This window comes from Cynoglossus semilaevis, chromosome 19, assembly GCF_000523025.1.
Source record: "Cynoglossus semilaevis isolate Cse_v1.0 chromosome 19, Cse_v1.0, whole genome shotgun sequence".
NCBI lineage: Eukaryota > Metazoa > Chordata > Actinopteri > Pleuronectiformes > Cynoglossidae > Cynoglossus > Cynoglossus semilaevis.
The window spans coordinates 13,617,218-13,639,665 of NC_024325.1; the positions used below are offsets into that span (position 1 = coordinate 13,617,218).

At 44.1% G+C, this 22,448-nt stretch overlaps 3 protein-coding genes across 3 annotated transcripts in view; 1 reads left to right on the forward strand and 2 right to left on the reverse strand.

Annotated features, from left to right (window-relative positions):
* The window catches only part of LOC103395409 (insulin receptor substrate 1-B), an 8,887-nt gene extending 8,221 nt beyond the window's left edge, over window positions 1–666 (reverse strand). The window contains exon 1 of the mRNA XM_008333113.3: window positions 292–666. Within this exon, the coding sequence (XP_008331335.1) occupies window positions 292–640 (349 nt within the window). The 5' untranslated portion in view covers window positions 641–666. The remainder of the gene's footprint in view (window positions 1–291) is intronic.
* Window positions 667–3,863: 3,197 nt separating this feature from the next.
* On the reverse strand, window positions 3,864–18,027 carry gucy2d (guanylate cyclase 2D, retinal). Its single transcript, XM_025065585.1, has 19 exons — window positions 17,897–18,027; window positions 12,801–13,764; window positions 12,423–12,724; window positions 11,321–11,693; window positions 11,163–11,247; window positions 10,960–11,071; window positions 10,757–10,876; window positions 10,596–10,676; window positions 10,051–10,227; window positions 9,813–9,969; window positions 9,136–9,285; window positions 8,859–9,007; window positions 8,538–8,701; window positions 7,177–7,369; window positions 6,920–7,094; window positions 6,196–6,294; window positions 4,853–4,947; window positions 4,700–4,782; window positions 3,864–4,608 (listed from the first exon to the last, which is right to left on the reverse strand). The coding sequence occupies exons 2-19, from the start codon at window positions 13,630–13,632 to the stop codon at window positions 4,524–4,526; spliced, it is 3,432 nt and encodes a 1,143-aa protein (XP_024921353.1). The 5' UTR covers window positions 13,633–13,764; window positions 17,897–18,027; the 3' UTR covers window positions 3,864–4,523.
* hsd20b2 (hydroxysteroid (20-beta) dehydrogenase 2) lies at window positions 14,525–22,436 on the forward strand. Its single transcript, XM_008333128.3, has 11 exons — window positions 14,525–18,115; window positions 18,684–18,730; window positions 19,151–19,226; window positions 19,306–19,416; window positions 19,959–20,026; window positions 20,119–20,163; window positions 20,263–20,297; window positions 20,386–20,467; window positions 20,884–20,949; window positions 21,896–22,045; window positions 22,141–22,436. The coding sequence occupies exons 1-11, from the start codon at window positions 17,875–17,877 to the stop codon at window positions 22,258–22,260; spliced, it is 1,041 nt and encodes a 346-aa protein (XP_008331350.1). The 5' UTR covers window positions 14,525–17,874; the 3' UTR covers window positions 22,261–22,436.
* Window positions 22,437–22,448: the final 12 nt, after the last annotated feature.

The window sequence follows — 22,448 nt, forward strand, 5'->3', positions numbered from 1 at the left end:
TTTTTTTTTGGTGCAAAAAAACCCGAAAAAGTCTACGGTTGGAAACGCGTCACTGAGACTCAGCACTGAAATATAAAAATATACAAATATTAAAAATAATAATAATAAAACACATATGAAATAATGAGACAAGCAGCAGAGGCGGCCGCGCCAGCAGAGAGTGGGGAACAAACAGCCTCCGGTGGTGCAGATTTAGGCCGTCATGTGTGCACAGACAGAAGACAGAAGACAGGGGCAGAACATCACAGGTGGGGTAGTTAGAGATAAAAAATTTTTTTTTTAGTATCTTACAGTTGCACTGCAGCTCCAGCATCGCCTGGTACCACTCGTTCTGCACCTGCTCGCAGTCCGCGGCCACGGCGAAGCTCTCGCTGCGGGTGTACAGCACGATCATGTGCTTGTTCTTGGAGTCCGCCCGCTTGTTGATGTTGAAGCACGTCTCCAGGTTCAGCACTTTCTTCGGCACCGGCGATTTGCTGCGGAATTTCTTCTCGTTCTCGTAGTACTCCAGCCGAGCCGGACCGTGCTCCGAGGCCGCCCGCAGCACGAAGAAGCGCCGGTGCATGGATTTGTGCTTGCGGAGGTAGCCGCTCTTCTGCACATCTTCGTAGCTCTGCGCCTCGGCTGCGTGGCTCTCCATGGCCGCGGCGGTGCGCTCTTGTTTTCGTGAATTATGAGTCGGTAATGTCAAAGAAACAAAAGCATGTGGACTCTTCGGTCGTCCGTGGCCTCTACATCCTTCGTCCCGCCCGCGTCCACATTCACGCGTCAGGCGCGAGGACGGCACAATCGGCAGCAGAACCACAGTTTGGACCTGGTGTCTTCATACTGTGAATCCAGCATCTGCGGGAAGAAGGAGAAGGAGATGAAGGAGGACGAGGACGAGGAGGAGGAGGACGAGGAGGAGAAGGAGGACGCTGTCCACCGCTGCTGCTCCTGCAGCCCAGCCCAGTCCTCCTGCACGACCAGGTCCGACCGCGGTGTTTCTTCAGGACGTCTCCTCCACCTGTCTGAGGTTCAACACCGTCACTCTGAACCCACCACAGTCAAAACACGAGCCACACTGGCGGCGTTTCCGTTGGTGGATTTCAAAATAAAACTCGGGCTGCAGACGGTGGCGGCAGCACTGACCTTGGACTTGGTCTGTGAACAGCGGCCGTGGATCACAGTCACAGGATTCAAACTAGCGACCGCTGCTGGTTGACGTGAAAAAACGAAGGTGACGATTTTTAGTCTCTTATATTATATTCTTACTACAATGTTTTAAAATATTTTGTATTGAACTTTTTTTTGTTGTTGTTGTTGTGACGACCTGTGGTCAAAATTGTGGTTTCAGTCTACAGACCACAAGATCAACTTATATTTGACGAACATTAAACAATGTTTACTGCTAAACATTTCTGTCCAATAAATAATAAATAAATATGAAGAAAACTAAACATGAGAGCTGCAAAAAAAATAAAAGAAACCAAAAGGGATTTTAAAATAAAATTCTAACTATGATATATTATATATAAACATTTTGGGCAGGTTGGCTGAGGACAAGCTCGTCACTTGTGCTTTTATTCTGAAAGCCAGACTTTGTTTCTCATTTCCTCGTGCCTCTGAATGGGTGACTTGATCTCCAACCCCCCCCCCCCCCCCACCCCCCCCCCGCGCGGACCAGCGGGGCTCCGGCAGAGATGGAGAGAAGAAGAACACGGTGTTCAGACGAGGACACTTCCGTCACCGAGGATTCTGGGAATAATCCCACAGATTTGTCAGGAATCACCGGTGAATCCGGAGGATTTCTGCACAGAGACATGAAGAAACGCTGCAGTCTGAGAGGTCACGGCTTCTGCAGCTGCACACGCCTCTGTGTGTGTGGTGTTTTTTTTTTGGTTTTTTTTTGGGTGGTGGTGGTGAGTTCGAGTGTGATGCAGACATTCACCGCACATTTGCATATTTTACAGTCACAGATGAACGTGAATGGAGGAGCGGCGGCTGCAGCAGGTTCACCGGGAAGACGAGGATAAAAATGATGTTCACAGAGAAGTTTGGGGTTTTTAAAAAATAAAAAAAAAAAATTCTATTTTAAATTTCTCTTCTGTAATAAAATTGTACAGTGTCTTATTTCATTCTGTAAAAACTTACCAGACGACCGACCTCGGAATCGAACCCTCCGTTTCACCTCGGTTCTGTGAATCGGATCGAGACACATCCTCACTCAGTCATTAGCAGCAACTTTGGGTCAGATGTGGTGCTGAACAAAGTGCGGGTCGTGGACCAATCAAGAGGTCAGAGACTGTGGTGTCCAACTCAGCCGACCTGTTGATAAAACAAAAAGAATTAGAAGTGACGTCCAGTTCTGAGATAAACAAAGTCATGTGACGTCATTTACCTGGAGCGATGGCTGACACGGGTGACACAGGTGAGATGGAGACGGTGGGGCTTCACCTGCACCGACCCATGAGTCAGAGTTTGTTCAGCCAAACGTTTTCAAACCAGCGTTTATTCACAGCAACACAATGAAATCACGCAGGGAATTCCATTCGCTTCGGAGGTTTTTTCTTTCTATTTGGCAAATCGATTAAAAGCCGAGAAGATGTGGCTCCTACCTGTGGACTGTATATATACAGATGGATGAAGGTCACAGACTAAAGTAGGTCTGTATGAATCAGAGGTAAATGTGGGAGGAGGGGAGAACGGGGGGGGGGTGACTTTAATGAAAATTCTAAATTCTCAGTATTTCTGAAAACAGAACATAATTTCCTTATTTTTATTTGTCAAGTCAAATGCTTTGTCTGTTTTCATGTATTTACATTGATGTTACAACAGAGGGCGCCATATCACAGAAAGGGTCAAATATTCGCCCAGGTTTTTTTTTTGCAAATATTTCCCCCCAAGACCGATGGTGATTAGAAACTGATTAAAGTAAACATTGAAGTCAAACAAGAATTGGCAAAAATAAATAAATAAATACTAACTGTTGGCGTACAAATATATTTATATAAAAACAGCTAAATGTTAGTAAGAAATTATTTAAATGATTATTTTCTCCTAATATAACCCACAGTAGCTACAGATGTAAATTGATCATTTAAAAAAAGAAAGTACTCCGAAAATTTAATCAATTATACCACTACTGTAGTACTACTACACGCCTGTCACATGACTTTATTTACTGCGTTCCTCTGAATGAGCTGGACTGGCTAGTTAAAGAAAACGTTTATGGACTGTGTTTTTACCCATTTTGACCTCCATGTTTAACACTATTCATCCGTAACCATCCCTGCACCAGACGACGGACATCAAGTAAACGTTGTTGTTGTTTGAATCTAAAGTTCATGGATCCTGAACAGAAAGATGTCAATAACTACTATATACAAATGTACAGTATATACAGCAAACAGCCTCAGGGTAAAAAAAAACAAACCAAATGTCTTTGTTCCAACCAGCGCTCACCTCTGATCATCTTTACATAATGAATGTTTTTTTTTTCTGTAAAGACGACGTGCGTTTCACTTCATTGTTCTGACAAAGCAAAACCTGCGTTTCACTTCATTGTTCTGACAAAGTTATCTGTTACGGACTGATTCTAATGAACTCGTGCGCCACCTAGTTGTAGACTTCGACATCGGTGAAGGACCAATCAGAAGCTAATTGTCTGGAGCACTCGATCGGAGGAGAATGCCCCCGGGGTGTTAGGTGCGGGGCAGACAGATTTGTCATAGAAATGAGCTCCTCCTACTGTTTTCATTGTGAACAACACACACATCACGCTGTGCGGCGCATGCTAACGCGCAGGCGGCAGGTTTCATTAATCAGTCGCTGCATGTGAGACGGGTGAGACGGGTGAGGCCGTAATGATCAGCAGACGAAAAGGAGTGAATGTTGTTTAACACGCTGTGTTTTTGTAAAAAAAAAAAATACAAAGACTTTTCCCCGCCTTCATTTACTCTGAATATTACTGCGACTATTTCATGTTTTTAACGATCTGTTATTGACAAAATACTCTAATATATATATATATATAACTATAGTTAAAGTTCAGCATTTACCGATGGTCCACAAATAAATACATGTAAAAGTACATGCAGTACAAAAAAAAACAAGCAGGCTTAACATAACACACAGTACTGTAGTACTTCCTACTGATCATGTGACCGACGTCGTCTCAGACAGGAGTCTATAAATAATCCACAGTCTCAGTCTTTACAGCGATTTGGGCCAAATGTATTTTCAGGTTTGTTTAAAAATTCAAATATTGCTGTTAGAGGTCAAATATATTTGATGATGTATTTCTCTAACATCAGTAAACAGTACCAGTGGAGGTGTTTGCAGTACGTCTAGCAGTAATTTTACATTAACACTCTCTCCATTTGAACCTGCACTTCATCAGTACTGCAATATTTAACGATTTTTTTTTTATGTCGCTGCAACCTGAATAATCACCCAGTGAATTGTCTGTGGGACCCCACCCAGTCTTTGGGACATACAGTACATGATTCCTCAGTCAGGAAGTTCCAGTGTCAAAGGTCACTCTATCCCATCATCTTCTGTCGATCCAGGAATTTCTGTCTTCTGTCAACAGGGATCTCATCTAAGCTGATACCATGGTTACTGCCCCTGTGATGAAAACACGGCTGAATGAATACCATACAAGTACTACAACATATACAGTACATGACCAGTACATCAATGGGAGGGGGGGTCTTACCCTGCGTTGCCTAGAGGGGCAGGGAGGGGTTTGTTAAAGCCTTCTCTTCCCACCAACCAGTAGGTGGTCTCAATCCCTTTACCCTGGAAGGAAACAGTCAAGAACTCGTTACTCGTTACAGAAAAGTTGTTCTTGTGAAAAACGCGTACTCACCTTTAACTCCGTCATGCCTCTGACCTGGAGTTTATATCCCAGTTTCAAGCTGTTCAGGACGTCAACTGTGCTTTGGTTGACATGGATTCTGTAAGCTATATACCAAGATAGAAATATTTAAAAAATAAATATATATATTTAATATATAACAGAAAATATAAAAGAAATTTTATGTAAAGTAAGAACTAATTTTCTCGTTTTTTTTATTTTTTGGTTGTTTTAATATATATTAAAAAACCGACTTCTTACGATTTTAATCGATTCCATGTCAGGATGTTATTAATGGTGTTAGCCAGTAGATGGCAGCAGAGTGCCCATAGTTGGTTCCCTCGACAGTGTTCTATTCCATGTACTGTATGTCTTTTAAAGATACGGAATAAAATATCTTCACTAACAGAAGAAGTAAAAATATTATATAAAAATTTAAATAAATATATAATATCTTAAAGAAGATAAGCATATAAGAAAATATTAATGTTTTAATTTTAAATTGTAGAATGAAACTACAGTTTTAAACACCACTGAGTATGTTCCTTGATAGTGAGGATAAACAAACTTTACCACTAGATGTCACTAAAATCATACAAAGTGGAGCCCTGGTTACAGATTTTATATTTAAATGTAAAATCTGAGTGATTTTTGAAGCACATTAAATGATTTTTTTTTTTAATGTTAGTCATTTCTAACAGGTTTGGTGACAGAGTGATAACAGGTCACATTAAAGCGTTTCACTGCAACTGATGAAACACTCCCTCCCTCCCTCTCTCCTTCCCTCCCTCTCTCTCTCTCCCCCTCCTGACGGCTCTCACCATAAGATCCTCTGTCAGATCACTAAAACATGGACTGCCTGGCAACTGCCTGATGACGCGAGCGGGGGGGGGTTGGTTTAGGTGAGGTGAGGACAGAGACGTTGATTCTGACTCCATCAGGTCAGAATCCCACAGAAGGAAACGACTAAAACCATCACATACGACTTCTGACCCAGCTGTCAATCAAACGACCGTCAGCTGAGCTGAGTCCAAACACCGGGTTCTGCTGAGTCAGAGTTAGAACTTCTACAACACTTGATAAGAACCACAGAGAGTGTTCTAGAAAAATAAAACCCCACTGACTTAGATCTCTAAAACATTTATGGATTCAACGACCCGGTGATCGGAGAAACCAAACCTCCATCTTAATATCCTTAAAGGATTAGCGTGGGCCGCTCGCCCTAAAGCCCTGTTTAGCCCGAGGCGGCGTGCCGACACAAACTTCCAGCCACTTGTCCTCCCGTCACCGCGCATCATCACGTTTGATGAAACACACGGCTGTAACGTTTGGACAGACGATGACACGACACTCACGCAACCCTGTGGACTCCATCCTCGACGCCGTGTTGACGGTGTCTCCAAACAGACAGTAGCGAGGCATCGTCAAACCCACCACTCCCGCCACCACCGGGCCTGGAATCACAGCCGAAGAAAAAAAAAATTAAAAAAAACAGAAGAAGAAGAAATGTAACAGTTTAATCAGTGGAGAAACGTGTGTGTTGTGTCAAAGGGTTAGGCAGCGTCCCCGTGTTTAACAAGACACTTAAGCCTCACAGAATGGACAGCGATCCCGTGTATGGAGTGGGATAATTGGATGAAGACGCTCTAAGTGGATAGTGTTTCACTGATTCCAGGAATAAGCACCAGACGCAGATAAAGGAGGTAAAAATATTCGCCCACTGCCTCGGAAGATCGGCTTCCTGGAACTTTTACTCACTCTGAGATGTGGTGTCTCCTTCCACACGTGGAGCGTTTGACTAATCTAAGCTGCGAGTTTGGTTAAAATCATAACGTCTAACGTAAAACTGGTCACAGCTGATGGAGACGCAGAGACCAGGCTGAACTGGTCACTTAACGTCAGACACCTGCAGGAAGTAAAACACCTGTCTCAGAACTTTTTGACTGACTTCAATATCTATTTGCTTTGTCTCCCGACATATACAGCTGTCACACAGGCAGGTGGCGCCATCCCCCCCCCTCTTACACCACCATTATTAACACAACAGTAATAACTGGTGGTTTGTGGTGGACCGTCCACCTGAGTGCAGGCCGATGCGGATCCTGACTTTCAGCTCCGGCATGTGCCTCATCTTGAAGGTCCCGATGCAGTGGAGGATGTCCAGGGACATGTTGGCCATCTCAGCCGCGTGACGGTTGCCGTTCCTGGCAGGAACCCCTGAAGCCACCATGTAGGCATCGCCGATAGTTTCCACCTGAGAAACAAGAGAAGGAAGTTGAAAGATATTCACGATAGAAAAGAAAAAAAAAAAGATATAAAATTCTTCCAGCTCTCACCTTGTAGACGTCGTGCAGCCCAATGATGGCATCAAAGCACGTGTAGAGGTCGTTGAGAAGGTCGACCACCTCGATGGGATCGCTCAGGGCCGAGATGGTGGTGAAGCCCACGATGTCACTGAAGTAAAGAGTGACCTCACTGAAGTGTTCAGGTATGACGGGCTTCCCCGTCTTCAGAGCCTGAGCCACGGATCTGGACCACGAAGGAGGAAGAAGAGGAGGAAGAAGAAGAGGAGGAGGAAAAAGAAGAAGACGTTTTTTAAAGACAAAGTTAATAATATAATCCCACTGAATGGACGACCTTTGGTCTGATAAACGAAGGTCAACACAGACAGTTTGTTGGTTCCAGGTCTCTAAATGCTTCTGTCACATGGTTTTCAAACACATGGTGAAGCCCCCCCCCACACTGTTTCTACTGGAACTGTCGTCACATTGATGCAATTCAGGCAACCACTGAGCCACAGCAGCTGCACACGGACACAGAGACAGATTCGTGACGTCTGAATGTCATCGTGCCTTTAATCAGGCGTCAGTCGAAGTTGCCGTCACTCACTTGGGCAACATCTGAGCCACCAAGTTGTCAGTCTTCTGTCTCTCCAGCTCCAGCTCCTCCGTCCTCTCTCTGATCAGATCCTCCAGGTTGGACGAGTACTGCTCCAACATCCGCAGCATGGAGTCGATGATGTTGGTCTTCTTGCCCTTGGTGATGTTCTTGAACTGTGGGGTGAAAGGCACGGAGGTCAGGACAGAGACCGGGACAGAGACTGGGACAAAGGTCAGGACAGAGGTCAGGACAGAGACTGGGACAGAGACAGAGACCGAGACAGAGAATCGCTCAGGGCCGAGATGGTGGTGAAGCCCACGATGTCACTGAAGTAAAGAGTGACCTCACTGAAGTGTTCAGGTATGACGGGCTTCCCCGTCTTCAGAGCCTGGGCCACGGATCTGGACCACGAAGGAGGAAGAAGAGGAGGAGGAGGAGGAGGAGGAAGATGATAGAGAAAAGAAGAGGAAGAGTAAGACAAAGAGGAAGAAGAAGAGGAGGAGGAAAAAGAAGAAGACGTTTTTTAAAGACAAAGTTAATAATATAATTCCACTGAATGGACGACCTTTGGTCTGATAAACGAAGGTCAACACAGACAGTTTGTTGGTTCCAGGTCTCTAAATGCTTCTGTCACATGGTTTTCAAACACATGGTGAAGCCCCCCCCCACACTGTTTCTACTGGAACTGTCGTCACATTGATGCAATTCAGGCAACCACTGAGCCACAGCAGCTGCACACGGACACAGAGACAGATTCGTGACGTCTGAATGTCATCGTGCCTTTAATCAGGCGTCAGTCGAAGTTGCCGTCACTCACTTGGGCAACATCTGAGCCACCAAGTTGTCAGTCTTCTGTCTCTCCAGCTCCAGCTCCTCCGTCCTCTCTCTGATCAGATCCTCCAGGTTGGACGAGTACTGCTCCAACATCCGCAGCATGGAGTCGATGATGTTGGTCTTCTTGCCCTTGGTGATGTTCTTGAACTGTGGGGTGAAAGGCACGGAGGTCAGGACAGAGACCGGGACAGAGACTGGGACAGAAACAGAGACCGAGACAGAGACAGAGACTGGGACAGAGGTCAGGAAAGACCAGGACAGAGACCGGGACAGAGACTGGGACAGATCTGGGAAGGGTCTAGACCTGTTTAAAGATGTCCTCAAAGTTCGGCCTCCTGTCAGGTTCTTCACTCCAACACTGCTTCATGACCTGTATGACCTCCAGAGGAGCCTCCTCCACTGACACGGTGGGCCGACACAGGGGAGGGGGTTCTTTCACCTTGCTGATAATTTCTGTCAATCAGAGCAAAGAGACGTTCAGCACAGAAATAAAACGGAAAGAACTTTCCTGAAAGATTTTTCATTTATATTTACAAGTTAACTACTGTTTTTCTCCCATGATTCTTTGACGCAGCACTGACCTTTGGGAGGCATGTCCAGCATGCAGAAGGGCGAGGAGCGAGTGATGACCTCCTGCACGATGATGGCGAAGCTGTAGATATCTCCGTAGAAGGAGCCCCGCCTCCTCAGACTGGAGCTCCTCAGCAGTTCAGGAGCCGTCCACAGTAAATCTGTTTGTCCCATTGGAGACGGAAGTGATAAATGATCGAGAAATTTACATTAGGAGGTGTTCAGAATTTCTTTACAAACAGAGCTTTATATATATATATATTTTTATTTTTTTTACTGTGTTTATATGTTTTCCCTCAGGAATTGTAGGAAACTAAAGTCTCTAAAACAAACCCAAGCATTGGCCAAAACTGGACAAAATAAGATGTTAAAAGAAGTGAAGTATTAATACTAGAATTGTTGTGTTAAGTATAATTAATGTGTGGCTGCAAAATGTCAAAGAAACCATTAACTCTGAGTGGAAAAGAGCTACTGTGTAATTATAATTAGCTAAATAAAAGGAAACAAAGATTAAAGAAATAAAATAAACATGGGTTTAGTGAGTTAGCTCAGTGAAAAACTATTTAAAAAATAGCCAAAAGTAAATAAAGAATAAATATAAATGTGCGTCGTCTGGAAGTAAACCAGAAGATGGTCAAATACTTGATAGTACTCGGCAGGTACTGTTCATTAACTGGTTCACACTCACTCTCTGGTTGGTCCTCGTCGACGTCGATTTCCTGTCCATTCAAAATTGCACAGTATCCATAATCTGTCACCTTCAACACGAAGCGTCCGTCGACCACGCAGTTCCGGGATTTGAGGCGTCCGTGGACGATGTTGTGATTGTGCAGATACTTCATTCCCTGGTGACGGAGGGTGAAATATTCAGAGGAAGTAGAGGACAGACAGGAAACAGACGCCTGACGGAAGTCTGTGTTTCTCACCCGGATCAGATCCATCAGCAGAGACGACTTGAACATCCAGTCCAGACGCACGTTCTCGTTGTTGAGCAGATCCTCCAGGCTGCCCCTGGAGCAGTGTTCAGTCACTATTCCAAATATGGACGAGTCGCAGAACAGACCCAGGAACAGATTGAGGTTTTCGTGCCTCATGTTTCTGAGCTGGAGGGGAAGAAACAGCAGGTGTCAGACTCAGAGTTCACACTCTGGAACACGAGGGGAAAAGAATTTGGTGAATCTGTGGATTTTAAGGAGCTCACACGTCTAATAATCTGAAGGATTGGATTGGATTATCGTATCTAAAATATACACTTTAACAGAATAACAGAGCAGATCATCAGGCTGACGGACCAAAAAAGTTTAAATCTTTTATCATCAACCAAATGTAAATTCAGATCAAACCCCAGTCAGGGTTCGATTCCCTGCAGTAATGGAGACCCGCTACAGACACCTGGTTAATAAATACACAGAAGGGATGACTCCTGCCCAGTGGGTGGCGCTGTAGTCTGGTTCAGTTGTCCTTGCCTCACCTTGACAAAGATGTTCTCGGTGCTGCTGGCCACACCTGACACAGAACCGGCCGGACATTTCTTCAGCCACACCCAGTCGCCCTGAGAGGTGAACAGGGGACACAGTCAGTAACGTCTCCACAGACGTGTGTGGAAACAGACACCAGGTGTCAGTACAGCACCTCAAACACAGCCACGTTGGAGTTGTCGGGGCTGGAGGCCATGTAGCTGCGACCGGACACGGAGTGATGAGGCGTCTTCATGTCCAGCTGACTTCTCAGGATGCTCTCGTCCGTGATCTTCTGCTCACAAACACACACAGGGAATTGACAACAAATAATGGACTTGGAGAAGGTGGACTCGGCAGATTCAGCCCAGGACTGACCCGCTTGCTGACTTGAGTGCTGATGAAGACCAGGTCGTCCAGCGTCAGGACGATCTTCGTCGGACCGTCGTCGTCACCTCCGCCAAAGGTGAAGCCGACTCTCCCGGTTCTCCTGCTCAGTGAAGTCAAAGTGATTCAAACACACAACACCAACATCTCAACACGGTGACTTTTCACGTTTCAACTTCATCAGAAAAACAAACCTAAAATGGAGGTAGACGTTGACGGCAGCACCGACCAGCGAGACCAACAGGAGCAGGACGAAGAAGTAAGTGACCGAGTCCATGCCTGAGGGAGGAGGAAGAGTTCAGACAAAGACTGAGGACCCGCTGACACCGTCCCACCGTTGGACCACACTCACCTCCACCACAGGCGAAGTGCGGGCTGAACCAGCAGCTGGTGTCTCTGTAGGGCGTACTTCCTGCAAAGTGGATGGAGCGGCCCAGGTATTTCAAACCCCCCGTTTTGGAATCCGTGTGAGCGGCGTCCAACGAGTGGGTGGAGTAGAGCGACGTTCCCATCCCGCTGTAGTCCAGAACCACGTAGCGCGCCTGCATGCCCTCTCCGTTCCTGCCGGCTCGCAGCCGCTGGTTGAAACCTTCAAATTCAAAACCGCCCTCACTTCCGCCCAGGACGTGCCCAGTTACCCAGCGTCCTCCGTGGGCACGTGCTTGTTCAGCGGCCATGGCCGTGTAATACATCATGTTGTAGATGGTGCCAAAAAATGGAGACACCTAGTGGAGGGAGGAAGATTTTAGAAGCCTGACGTTATATATTTTTAATACATGAATTTACTACAGTTTTCTATCTTTAATTATCAAATATATTTTATTAAATATGTTATATTTTGAGATCATTTTTAATACATTTGAAAATTAACTTCAATCTAAGATTTTGAAGGAGTAAAAGTAATGATTTAGAAATTAATCAAATAATTCAAATGGTTTTATTATGAACTAAAACTTACGATTACTTTTAACTCTTTTTTTCATATTCCTTAAAGATTTTAATAAATCTTTAAACTATTTGACCCTTATCATAATCCATGATTAGAGAATAAAAGAGTTTCAAGACAAATCCTCCAACAACAGACCATAAATCAACAACATTCCCAAACCTTTTCTCTCCTAATTTTAAACATAAAAAATGCTAATTAAATTAAATTAAGTTTCAAATTTAGAGGAATTATATTTATATTACAAATAAAGAAAATAGTGAAATTAAATGAATTTGCCTTTCTACCCCCGTGTCTGAATGATATTAGGAAAAATAGTCCAGCCCGCCCCACCTCTGCATTGGCTCCACGCCCCTTTAGAGTGACCTGCCCCCTACTTTGGGAAACACTGACCTAAATGATATTAGGAAAAATAGTCCAGCCCTCATATTGTCCTGTTAAACACATTTGGCCCCTGTGGTCATGTGACCACCGCCCCCCCCACTCGGCCCATACTGGACAAACCCACCTCCTCTGCTGAGACGCTGCTGCGGATTTCATAGCTGTTCTGAGCGTCGGCGTAGGCTTCATAGAAGTTACGTTCTCCAGAGTCCATGGTGACGGTGAGGACGCCGTCGTACGCCTTCCTCAGCCGCGTGTCGTTGCCCAGAGCGTAGTAGTTTACGTCCTTGTACGGCAGGGCGTACAGGAGGGTGTCGTAGGGAATAAAGACGTAGCCCCGGTCGATCATTCTCATGGTCAGTGCGGTGGTCAGGAGCCGGTGCTGAGCCTGGCCTCCGATGAGCACAGACGGCATGCACATGATGATCACTGTGAACGGAGCAGAAAATCAGACGCAGTACTGACACGAACAAGGTCAACAGATCACTCTGGATGTACCACTGACCTCTGACCCGGTCTGCTTCCCGTATCTTGGTCAGCGCCCTGCGTGGCCCGTCCTCGTTGTTCTCCATGGTGACCACAGGGTGGACGGGCAGACCCAGGGCCCTCAGTGACGAGGCCAGCTCCTGCCCCGTGGCTTCCCAGACGTCGGTCTCCTCTGAAACTATAGCCACGTGGGCCCAACGGAAGAACCGCAGCACGGTGAAGAGCACGTGAGCAGACAGGGGCAGCGGCCTGAGGAAGGTGGGGTACGCCCCCCCCTGGTTCATGTCTGGTTTCAGACATCCCCAGGACAGGATGCCCAGGTCCCACTGTTTTGCGTACAGAGCGGCGGAGGAGCAGTACCCCGGGTTGGCGGGGCCCAGGAAGGCAGCACCGTAACTTTTTAGCTCCGAGAACCGAGCCAGAGCCCGGGACGACTTACAGTCCTCGTTGACGATGGTGTAATCGTACCAGTAGCCTTTGTTGAGGTGGGGGTCCTTGTTGATGCGGGTGGTCGCCAGGCGGGCTACGGTGTCGGGTAAGGATTTAGAGTACAAGAGGTCACATGTCCAGGGACCCACCAGGACTATCTTGAAGGTGGTTGCCCAGGCATGGCAGGGCATAAACGAGGCAACAAGCAGGGGCAGAAGAAACCAGATACCCTTGCGGCTCCTGCACCGCCTCACGGTGGACGATGGCGGCGGCGACGGCGATTGAAACACTCTACAGTCGCTGCAGCTGTTCATCGCCACCGAGCGTTTGTTTTTCCTTCTGCCGACTTTGAAGGAGTTCTGGTTCCATCGCGGGTGGAAGGACAGGTTGTGGGGGAGGTGAGAGTCCCTGTGATTGGCCATACGGTCAGTCAGCTGCTGATGCTCCTGACACGTCTGGGGTCAGTCTGGTTGATGGACGCTCTCCTTTGGCACTCAGCACGCCGTCAGTCCAGAACTGGAGAGGTGACAACATGGAACCAAACTGAGGCCGACCTGAAAAACAAACAAACAGGAAAACGTGTCATTTCCTGGGTCAGGTTTTTGATGTTTGATTTTCTTCCCGTAATCAACATCCTCCTCTTCATCAGACACTGAATTCTCACGTGTTCTTTTTAAAATGATTAATCTAATAAACCCAACTGAAAAATAGAAAACAAATTCAATGTTTAAAGAAATGTTTTTCCCTGCAGCTCACAATGAAATTTAAAATTGGAATCATATCAACTGCATCAACATTACTTAACATTTTCTCTTCATTGCTGTTGTACATAAAAAACAACGTTCTACTGATTAAACTTTGACAAACATGAAATTCAACCAACTCAACACTAGTCAAATCAAATGTTTTTTTTGTTTGTTTTCTGAGGCCAAAAAGCTCTGAATACTGGAAGTCTGACCTTTAGGTTTCCAGTGAGAGGTCACATGACCCATGGTTAAACGTTAAGATTAGTCAACAGTAATAAATGTAGCCCTAGTGCACATGAGTTATAAAAAATAAAACATGATCTTCCTGTTTCACCTGTGTCTTTTACAGCCTGCGGCAGTTAATACTGACAGCAGCTTAGCAGCTGCTAATGAGTTCAGATCAACGCTAACTGGACTTCTCTGCTCCTCTTCAACAGCACAGGATACGTTAAACCAACACAATGACAGTAAAAAGTGAGCAGAATTCTGACCCGGCTCCACCTCCAGGTGGATGAAGTGAACAGGTGAACAGGAGCAGGAGAAGCTTCTCCTCAACTTTCACTGTAGAAAAAAAAATATCACAGGTAATCCTAAAAAAAAAAAAAAATCCTTAGTCTTTGGAAATTAACTCCGTAAAAAATGAGACATTTCTTCATTTCCACTGTCCCGGCCTGCCATTGGCTCTCCCTGCTGTCCCTGCTCCGGACTGGGAATGACCCAAAACCACAGGGCAGGAGAACGGTGGTGGAGAAGAAGCACGGCCTCGATCCAGAGAATGGATCAAGGGCTGGAAAAAACTGTGCAGTAATCTGGAGGGTGGCTCCAGGTGGAGGAGTGGAACAGAGGGAAGGACTGGCAGGCTTTGACTTCTCAACCCTCTTTAGCTGTTAATCCACACTAGTGTGGGAAGACTGTGTGTGTGGGGGACACAGGGAGGAGGAGGAGGGGGGAGAGAAGATGGTGGAGAAGGTGAAAGTACAGGCAGACCCAGTGGGTGAAACCAGGCTTTAAAAACTACTGGTCCATCATTAGAGATTTAGGTCAAGGACCCTCCCACTGAGACCAGGCAAAAGATAAAAATAGGAAACCCTTACTATATATGTATATTTTATTGTGAAAATAATATATGTTGGTATATTTTAGTAATTATTGTTATTATATTTTTATATCAGTAAAATATTATTGTTGTGGTTTGATACCGACCCACGGTACAAAATATACAAACTACATATTTGATACAGAAAGAATGACAGATGATGCACTTTGTTGACATCGCCTAACGGAAAATATTCAAATACAAACAAATGAAAATATTAAAAATATATGAAAGCTAAAGCACGACATGAGCTATTGGTAAATATTAGGCCAAATGTGTTGGGATATGTTTTACAGTTTTATGTTAATGTGGGTTTTTTTTTTTGTGCCAAACGATAAATAACTTAATAACTGGTCAGATCTGTTACGATGACACTCTGCTGTTAGCGCTGCGGGCTAAGTAGCTTCTCTGCTCTACGTCTGACCTTGTGATCTATGCCAGCGTCGTTGGCTGCGTCTCTAAGAGGCTTGTGAGCAGCAGCGGATCAGTTTAGCGCAGGCACAGCCTCGGCCTCAGCCTCAGCGAACTAATCTGATTACATCAGCAACACTGCTGTCAGTGTGTGAGGACAGGACGGAGCGAAGGAAAGATGTCGGCCAGCTTCTCTGACCTGCTCCGTGTTAGCCTTTTTACCATGACATGTGAGATTAGGGCTAGAAAATAAGGTACGTTAGCTGAGGAGCTAACAGTATCCATTACGGTTAGAAGAGCTAAGCTAAGTGAGACACAGACAATATTGGATGAAAAGTAGTGGAAAGTTTGTCAAAACTGACACGAATTTAGCCGCAATCATGATTTAATCATGTAAATACATGTAGTTAATTAAAGACGTTTCTAATTCCTGGTAAATATAGGGGTAAAAAAAATATTTAAAAATTATAATTTTCACGGAACCCTGAGAGCACTGGCACTTTAACTCTCTCTAGTGGTATGCAGAGGGATGTCTATGTAAGTTCCCAGACACACCAAAACAAATAAAGTAGAATGTGACTGGAGTGGTTTTTACAACCTTTGCTAAAAAACAGGTTAACATTCTTATTAGAAATACATTCTTGGTATATTGCTCTCAGCTAAACATGGTAGGACATATATACATATATATACATATATACATATATATATATATATATATATATATTTGGGTGTGTTGACAGACAGGCAAAAGTACACGCACTTGCAGTACCTACGTACACCACCAGGAGTAATAACTCTCCCACTGAAGACAGATAACTAAAGCAGCGTAGAGACAGAGGGAAACCTAATCAGTGACATCATCGCTGTTGAAGGAAACCTTGAACGTGAAGCCGTGTTCAGACCCGTCCACAAATAAACAGTGCGTTGACTGTCGCGTCTTATCTTCGACGTGATAAGGACGATACGGTACTTTTTCTTCCCATCACCGACTTTAAAATGAAGTGATGAGAGGAGAAGGAGCGCTCAGCCAATCACGGCTGTATCGTCTCTAATCGGCAGCGTTCTTTATCAGACGCTGATTGGATGTGAGTTTGTCAGGTCTGTTCCTCCGTCACTGAAAACGTGACACACTGAAGCAGAGTCTTTATCGAAGTCTGTTCTCACAGAAACTGTGTCATGTTCACAGCCATGTTTCGGTGTTTATCTACACTGTAGCTTCTGTGATTAGATGGTAGAGTTCCACACGTCAGAGGGAGGGGCTTCTGTGACGTCACCGTAGGAACGCATCGCGATTCAACACATTAAAGCTTCCATTTGGACAAATGTTGTAATTTTACCTGTTTTTTTGAGCCACATTTTTATTTCTATTTCTGAGCCATTTTTATGTGAATTTATAATTTAATTTATTTTAATTTGTTTAATTTCATTTTTGGCTGAATCTTTGAGCTAATTTCCAATGTAATGTTTCTATTTATCTTGAGCTCAATAATTTGGCTAATTTCAGATATTTTTATTGTTTAACTTTGGCCATAACCTTTTATTAATTAATAAAAAAAAGTTAAATTCAACAAACAATAAAAAAAACTTTTCATTGCGTTGGGTAAGAAACAAGTTGTCAACGAGGGCTACATTTTAGTTTGATGAGATACTTTGTTGTAGTTTTGTTCAGCCAAAAATGTTGTACAAATATTTGAACATTTTTAAATAAACATCAATGTTCATTTACATCAAGTTTATGATGGTTTAAACCTGTCTTCAACCCAGAGGGAGTCTTTGGGCGGAACTGCAGGGGGGGGGGCATAAAGTCTTTTGGTTGGTTTTTTAATTTATAATTGAGTGGTAACAGTTGATGAGTCTGTGAATAAATGTCAGTGTCACAGACTCCCAACCTGAGATGAAACAATCAGTAACAAAGATATATTTTCTTGCAAATTTAAAGAGAAAGAAAATATAAAAAAGAAAGAAAATCAGATGCCTTCGCAACTACAGTGTTGAACTGCAGGTGGCACTGTTTCTGGAACGCTCTTCAGGCTTGGATTCTGCTCTGAGGGTCAGGTGTGATAAATGCTACGAGAGAAGACGTCGGACTTTCTCGCACAACTTTAAGATGCAGGCGTCTCAGGTTGACAGTGACCACGAGAAGGGACGTGAACCAGAGATTTAAAACATGAGGCTGATCACCTGCGGGAAACTCTTTGATACAAAGGTGTCTTTGACTCCTTTGATTTCTTTGTTTTAAAAATAATAGGTGTATTTCAGACCTGTGTTTTAGTTGGTGTGTGTTTGCACACACACACACACACACTCTCGCTGGTGTTTGCTTGAAAGTGAAACACTGATGACACAGGGGTGAGGGAGTTGAGGGAGTTGAGGGAGGGGTGGAGCAGTGGGAGGTTCTGTGTGAAGAAATGAATATAAACACATCTTCACCATTAGTTTTCAGCCAGTCTCCTCCAGTCCCTGCGCTGCAGCCGACACTCGTCCGTCACACGGTGAAAATGTCAGTTGTTGAATTGTTAACCATCACTGGGGGGCTCGTCGTGCTCTACCACCTGCTGGCACTGGCCTGGAAGTGTTGGCGGGGACTCCGACAGTTTGTTTTCTCCAAGTTCTGGCAGGTGGACTTAAAGGCGTATGGAAAATGGGCAGGTGAGGAGCAGAACGTTTTCTTTTACAGCTCTTCTGTTGGTGCACAGATTTGAATATTTGGATTGAATTTGTACATAAACATCCAGCAGGCTTCCTCTCTGCACCACGACCACAGAGTGAATACACTCTAACACTTACGGCTCATTCAGGTCGGGTCTCCGTAGGGCCGCGAGCCACGAATGGGAACAGATGGCAAATGTTCACGTAGGAAAACAAGTCTACGTCTGTATCTCTGTGGTTGAACCCAGGCAGCACACCACGTGTTGAGACTCCCCACGGAGGAAAACGAGCGAGTTACGGACAAGGAGGGCGGGGCCTGTGTGATCACCGACGACTCACGAGCCACAGGAGTTCTTAATTATTTATAATATTAAATGACCATAAGCAAATACCTTATATATTTAATTCGCAAATAAAATGGTCTAAAAACAAATATATATATATATACTGTATATCAAAACTCATTTTCTTCATCTTGATCTGATCAGTCGTAAATTCTGTACTTTATTCGACTATTGACTATTATTTATAGAAACGTAAACCTGACCTTGTTCTCGTCTTCCCTCAGTCGTCACCGGAGCGACCGCTGGCATCGGCAGAGCTTACGCTCTGGAGGTAAGCGCCACCTGCAGCCTCGTCCATCCACACACCATCAGGTTTGGAAGAATAGAAAAAAAGAAAAGAAAAGAAATCTCACGAAGACAAACGTCCTCAAACTGATACCAATGTTTCTTATTAGTGCGATGTTTCCTACAGTCACTTGTTTTTAGCTTTGTGCTAAGTGTTAGCTTCATGTGAGTTACCTCTTTTAATTTTTGCTGATATTTTTGGAGATATATCGGCAGACTAGCAGTGAGGCTAACTCTTGTCTAACTTGAGACATTGTTGACTCACGGTGACTTGAAGCTACAGCTGAAGCTCACAGTTATCTTCTATGGTCCAGTCCAGCTGTCAATCAAACACTGGTCCATTAGAAGCACTTTGTTTTACAACGTAAACCCTAACCTTCTGGTGTGGCCTCCTCCTGCCGTGCAGCTGGCTCGTAGAGGTCTGGACGTGGTCCTGGTCAGCAGGTCAGCAGATAAACTTCAGGGCGTCGCCAAAGAGATCGGTGAGTCAAGAACTACTGATGGTTTTCTGTGTAGCTCTGGAGCAGAGATGATTTAACGTCAGATATCCATCTGTTTTAGAGGAGACCTACGGCAGAAACACCTGCACCATCCAGGTGGACTTCACAGAAGGACACAGCATTTACTCCACCATAGCTGCTGGACTGGAGGGCCTGGAGATTGGAATTCTGGGTAAAGGAACTACCTGTAGGAGAAGAGCAGCGTGTTAGATGACCTGCGTTTCTCACAGAGTGAAAGTCGGTTTATCAGAGAATCAGATATTTCCTTCAGTTGAGCTCCAGTCTGCAGCAGGTTATCTGCTCAGCACAAAGCCTGGGAATGGGTGGGAAACAACTCAGTCGGCCCCTTGACGGGGCAGGAAGAGGCATCGGCTGGTGGATTTCGGTCCTTCTGGCAAAGCCAAGCGTTAGCTTCAGTTCTGTTTCATATCAGACAGGAGGAGAAAAAAAAAGATGGTTTAAGACAAACGGCTGAAGGAAAGCTGAGAATTTTTCTCCGTTACTCAAGGCCCCTAAAGTAGGGGGCGCGGTCCCTAGGAGGGCAGAGACCAAATACAGATAAAAACGTGTCAAGAGAGAAGGTGGCAACAATAGACAGTTGATTAAATATATATACCATTGTGAAGATATAGCCATATGTTGGACATTAATGATTTCTGAAGTTAATATTGAAAAAAGATTAATTTTTGTTGTTGTTGTTTTTTTAATTCTCAGTCAACAACGTAGGGATGCTCCCCTGTGCTGAGTTTGCTGCCTTTATGGAAGCGCCTGATATCGAGCAGGTGGGTTTGATGCATTGTTTTTAACCTTTATTGAATTATTATAATTAGAAATTCTAAAAATTTTTCTCCTCTTTTTTTTTTTTTGCCAACAGAAAAGCACCCATCTGGTCAACTGTAACATTCTGTCAGTGGTTCAGGTGAGGCACGTCTGTAATTACCTCATGTTTATATACTATTATTTATATACGAAATAAAAACAACTTTTTTTTAATTTCTCATCTTTTGTCTTGATGCAGATGAGCAGACTGGTCCTTCCTGCAATGATCCAGAGGTACTGAAAGAACAGCTTTGACAGAATCTCTCTGAAAACACAGCAGGAGTTTATCTATGTCTGTCTTCTTCTTCTTCTTCTTCTACAGGAGGAGGGGCCTGATCATCAACATCTCCTCCATCAGTGGTGACCATCCATACCCTTTTCTCTCACTCTATTCTGCCTCCAAGGTAATGAAATGTAACGGTGTGCGGACGAACATTCAAAGTGACTGTACAGTTAGCAGAGAAGCTAAAAAAGTTGGATAAACCGACGACAAGTTCACAGTATGGTATAGAAACCATAAATGATTGACAGATGTCTCGTCCAATCAGATACAGCTTTGCAATCGGGCTAACGCGGGAACGCCGTCTCCTCCTTTGGTTATCTATTTTCACCGAAATATCACTTATAAAAATCGCTGCCGTGTTGTAGTAAAGAAAAATATGAACTCTTCAAAACTGTTTCTGGCACAACAGTCAATAAAATAACACACACACATCCGTGTCAACAGGTGAAACCGGATCAACCGGATCAAACAATTTTACGAACTGGTTCTTCTTCGCTGCTGTCATGACTCACCATTTGTGTCCTGTTCCCTTTTCAGACTTTTGTCACGGTCTTCTCTCGGTGTCTGAACGCCGAGTATCAGCCGCTGGGAATCACTGTTCAGGTAAAATGTGAATTTAACGGCTAACACGGACAAGTGTATCACTGCACAAACACCCCCCCCCCCAAAAAAAAACGGTTGAGCATAATTAAATATACACACAAGAGTATCACAAATATTACTTCTAGTTGAACAACACGCCCCGAAAGGTGTGCGTTTATAAATATGTATAACTATCGTACAATTTAGAGGCGATATTTAAATCGTTTTCCGCCTAAAGTTTCGTTCTTTCTGAACTTACAAGTCACTTTGTAGCACTCGCCGCATTCTATTCATGCCTAAGACAACGCAACACTGCCCTCTAGCGGCCAAATCTTGTATCAGCGTTTCTCCGTGACATTGAACATCCTTGCTGTTTCATTGACCTTCACCTAAATAACACTGCTCCGTTACAGTTTAAATACCCAACAGTCTGAATAATATTCGAGGAAAACATGTTTGTTGTGAAAACAACAAATAATCGTTAATAAATTTAACGTTTAAATAAATAAATGTTCGACAGAAACAATTAGATACTATAGTTTTTTTAAACAAACGTGTATCTGAGTTATTCATCCCGCTGCATTCACTGACTCGTCTTTACCTTTTTATAAGATCCATAAAAAGTTAAACAAATACTTAATGACTTCATAAAATATAATTAACTGCAATTCCTCTTTTGACCTCTGTAAAATATTGACACTGCTAATGTAAATCTGCTTTGATTGTTTGGAACAGTTTAGTGCAGGTTTGTCAGATTGTGGTTGTTCTGAAAAATCAAAAATAATTTTAATCAAATCAAAGAACTTTTTGTTTCTGTGAAACCAGTTGAACATTCAACCTAATAATTTTAATCAAATCAAAGATCTTTTTGTTTCCGTGAAACCAGTTGAACATTCAACCTAATTTACTTAAATAGATTTTTTGTTTTATGGTTTAAAATCTGATAAAAATGTTGTTTTGCTCCCAGAGTGTGAACCCCTCCTTAATTTCCACCAACATGGTAAAACACATGGAGGTCGGCCATTTTGTGAAGAGTGCCCCAGAGTTTGCTGTCGGTGCCCTGAACACCGTGGGTCACTCCGACTACACCAATGGCTGTTTGGCTCACGCTCTGATGGTGAGTGAATCGTAGAGGAGTTGAATTTCTTACCCAAACATCGGCAGTGTGCAGTGTGTTGACCTCTGCCCCCTCCGCCCTGGCTCCTGCCGCAGGACACGGCCCTGAGGATCCTGCAGCCCGAGTGGTTGCGTCTGTCGCAGTTCAACCTTAGACGGCTGCGGAACTACAACTTGTTGGCTAAGAAGAAGAGGTCCATCACCAAGCAGAAATAACCATCGTCATCTTCATCGTCGTCATGACGGAGGAAACTTGTTTTTCTTTTCTGCAGTTTAGAATGTAATTATTTTCACTACACAGTAACACAGCGGTGTAGCTGGAGGCTAACTGACAGACTGTGTCATTAACAGTCAGGTGTGTCATTTAAAAAATGTCTGTATATTGAGAGTAAATGTTTTTAAAC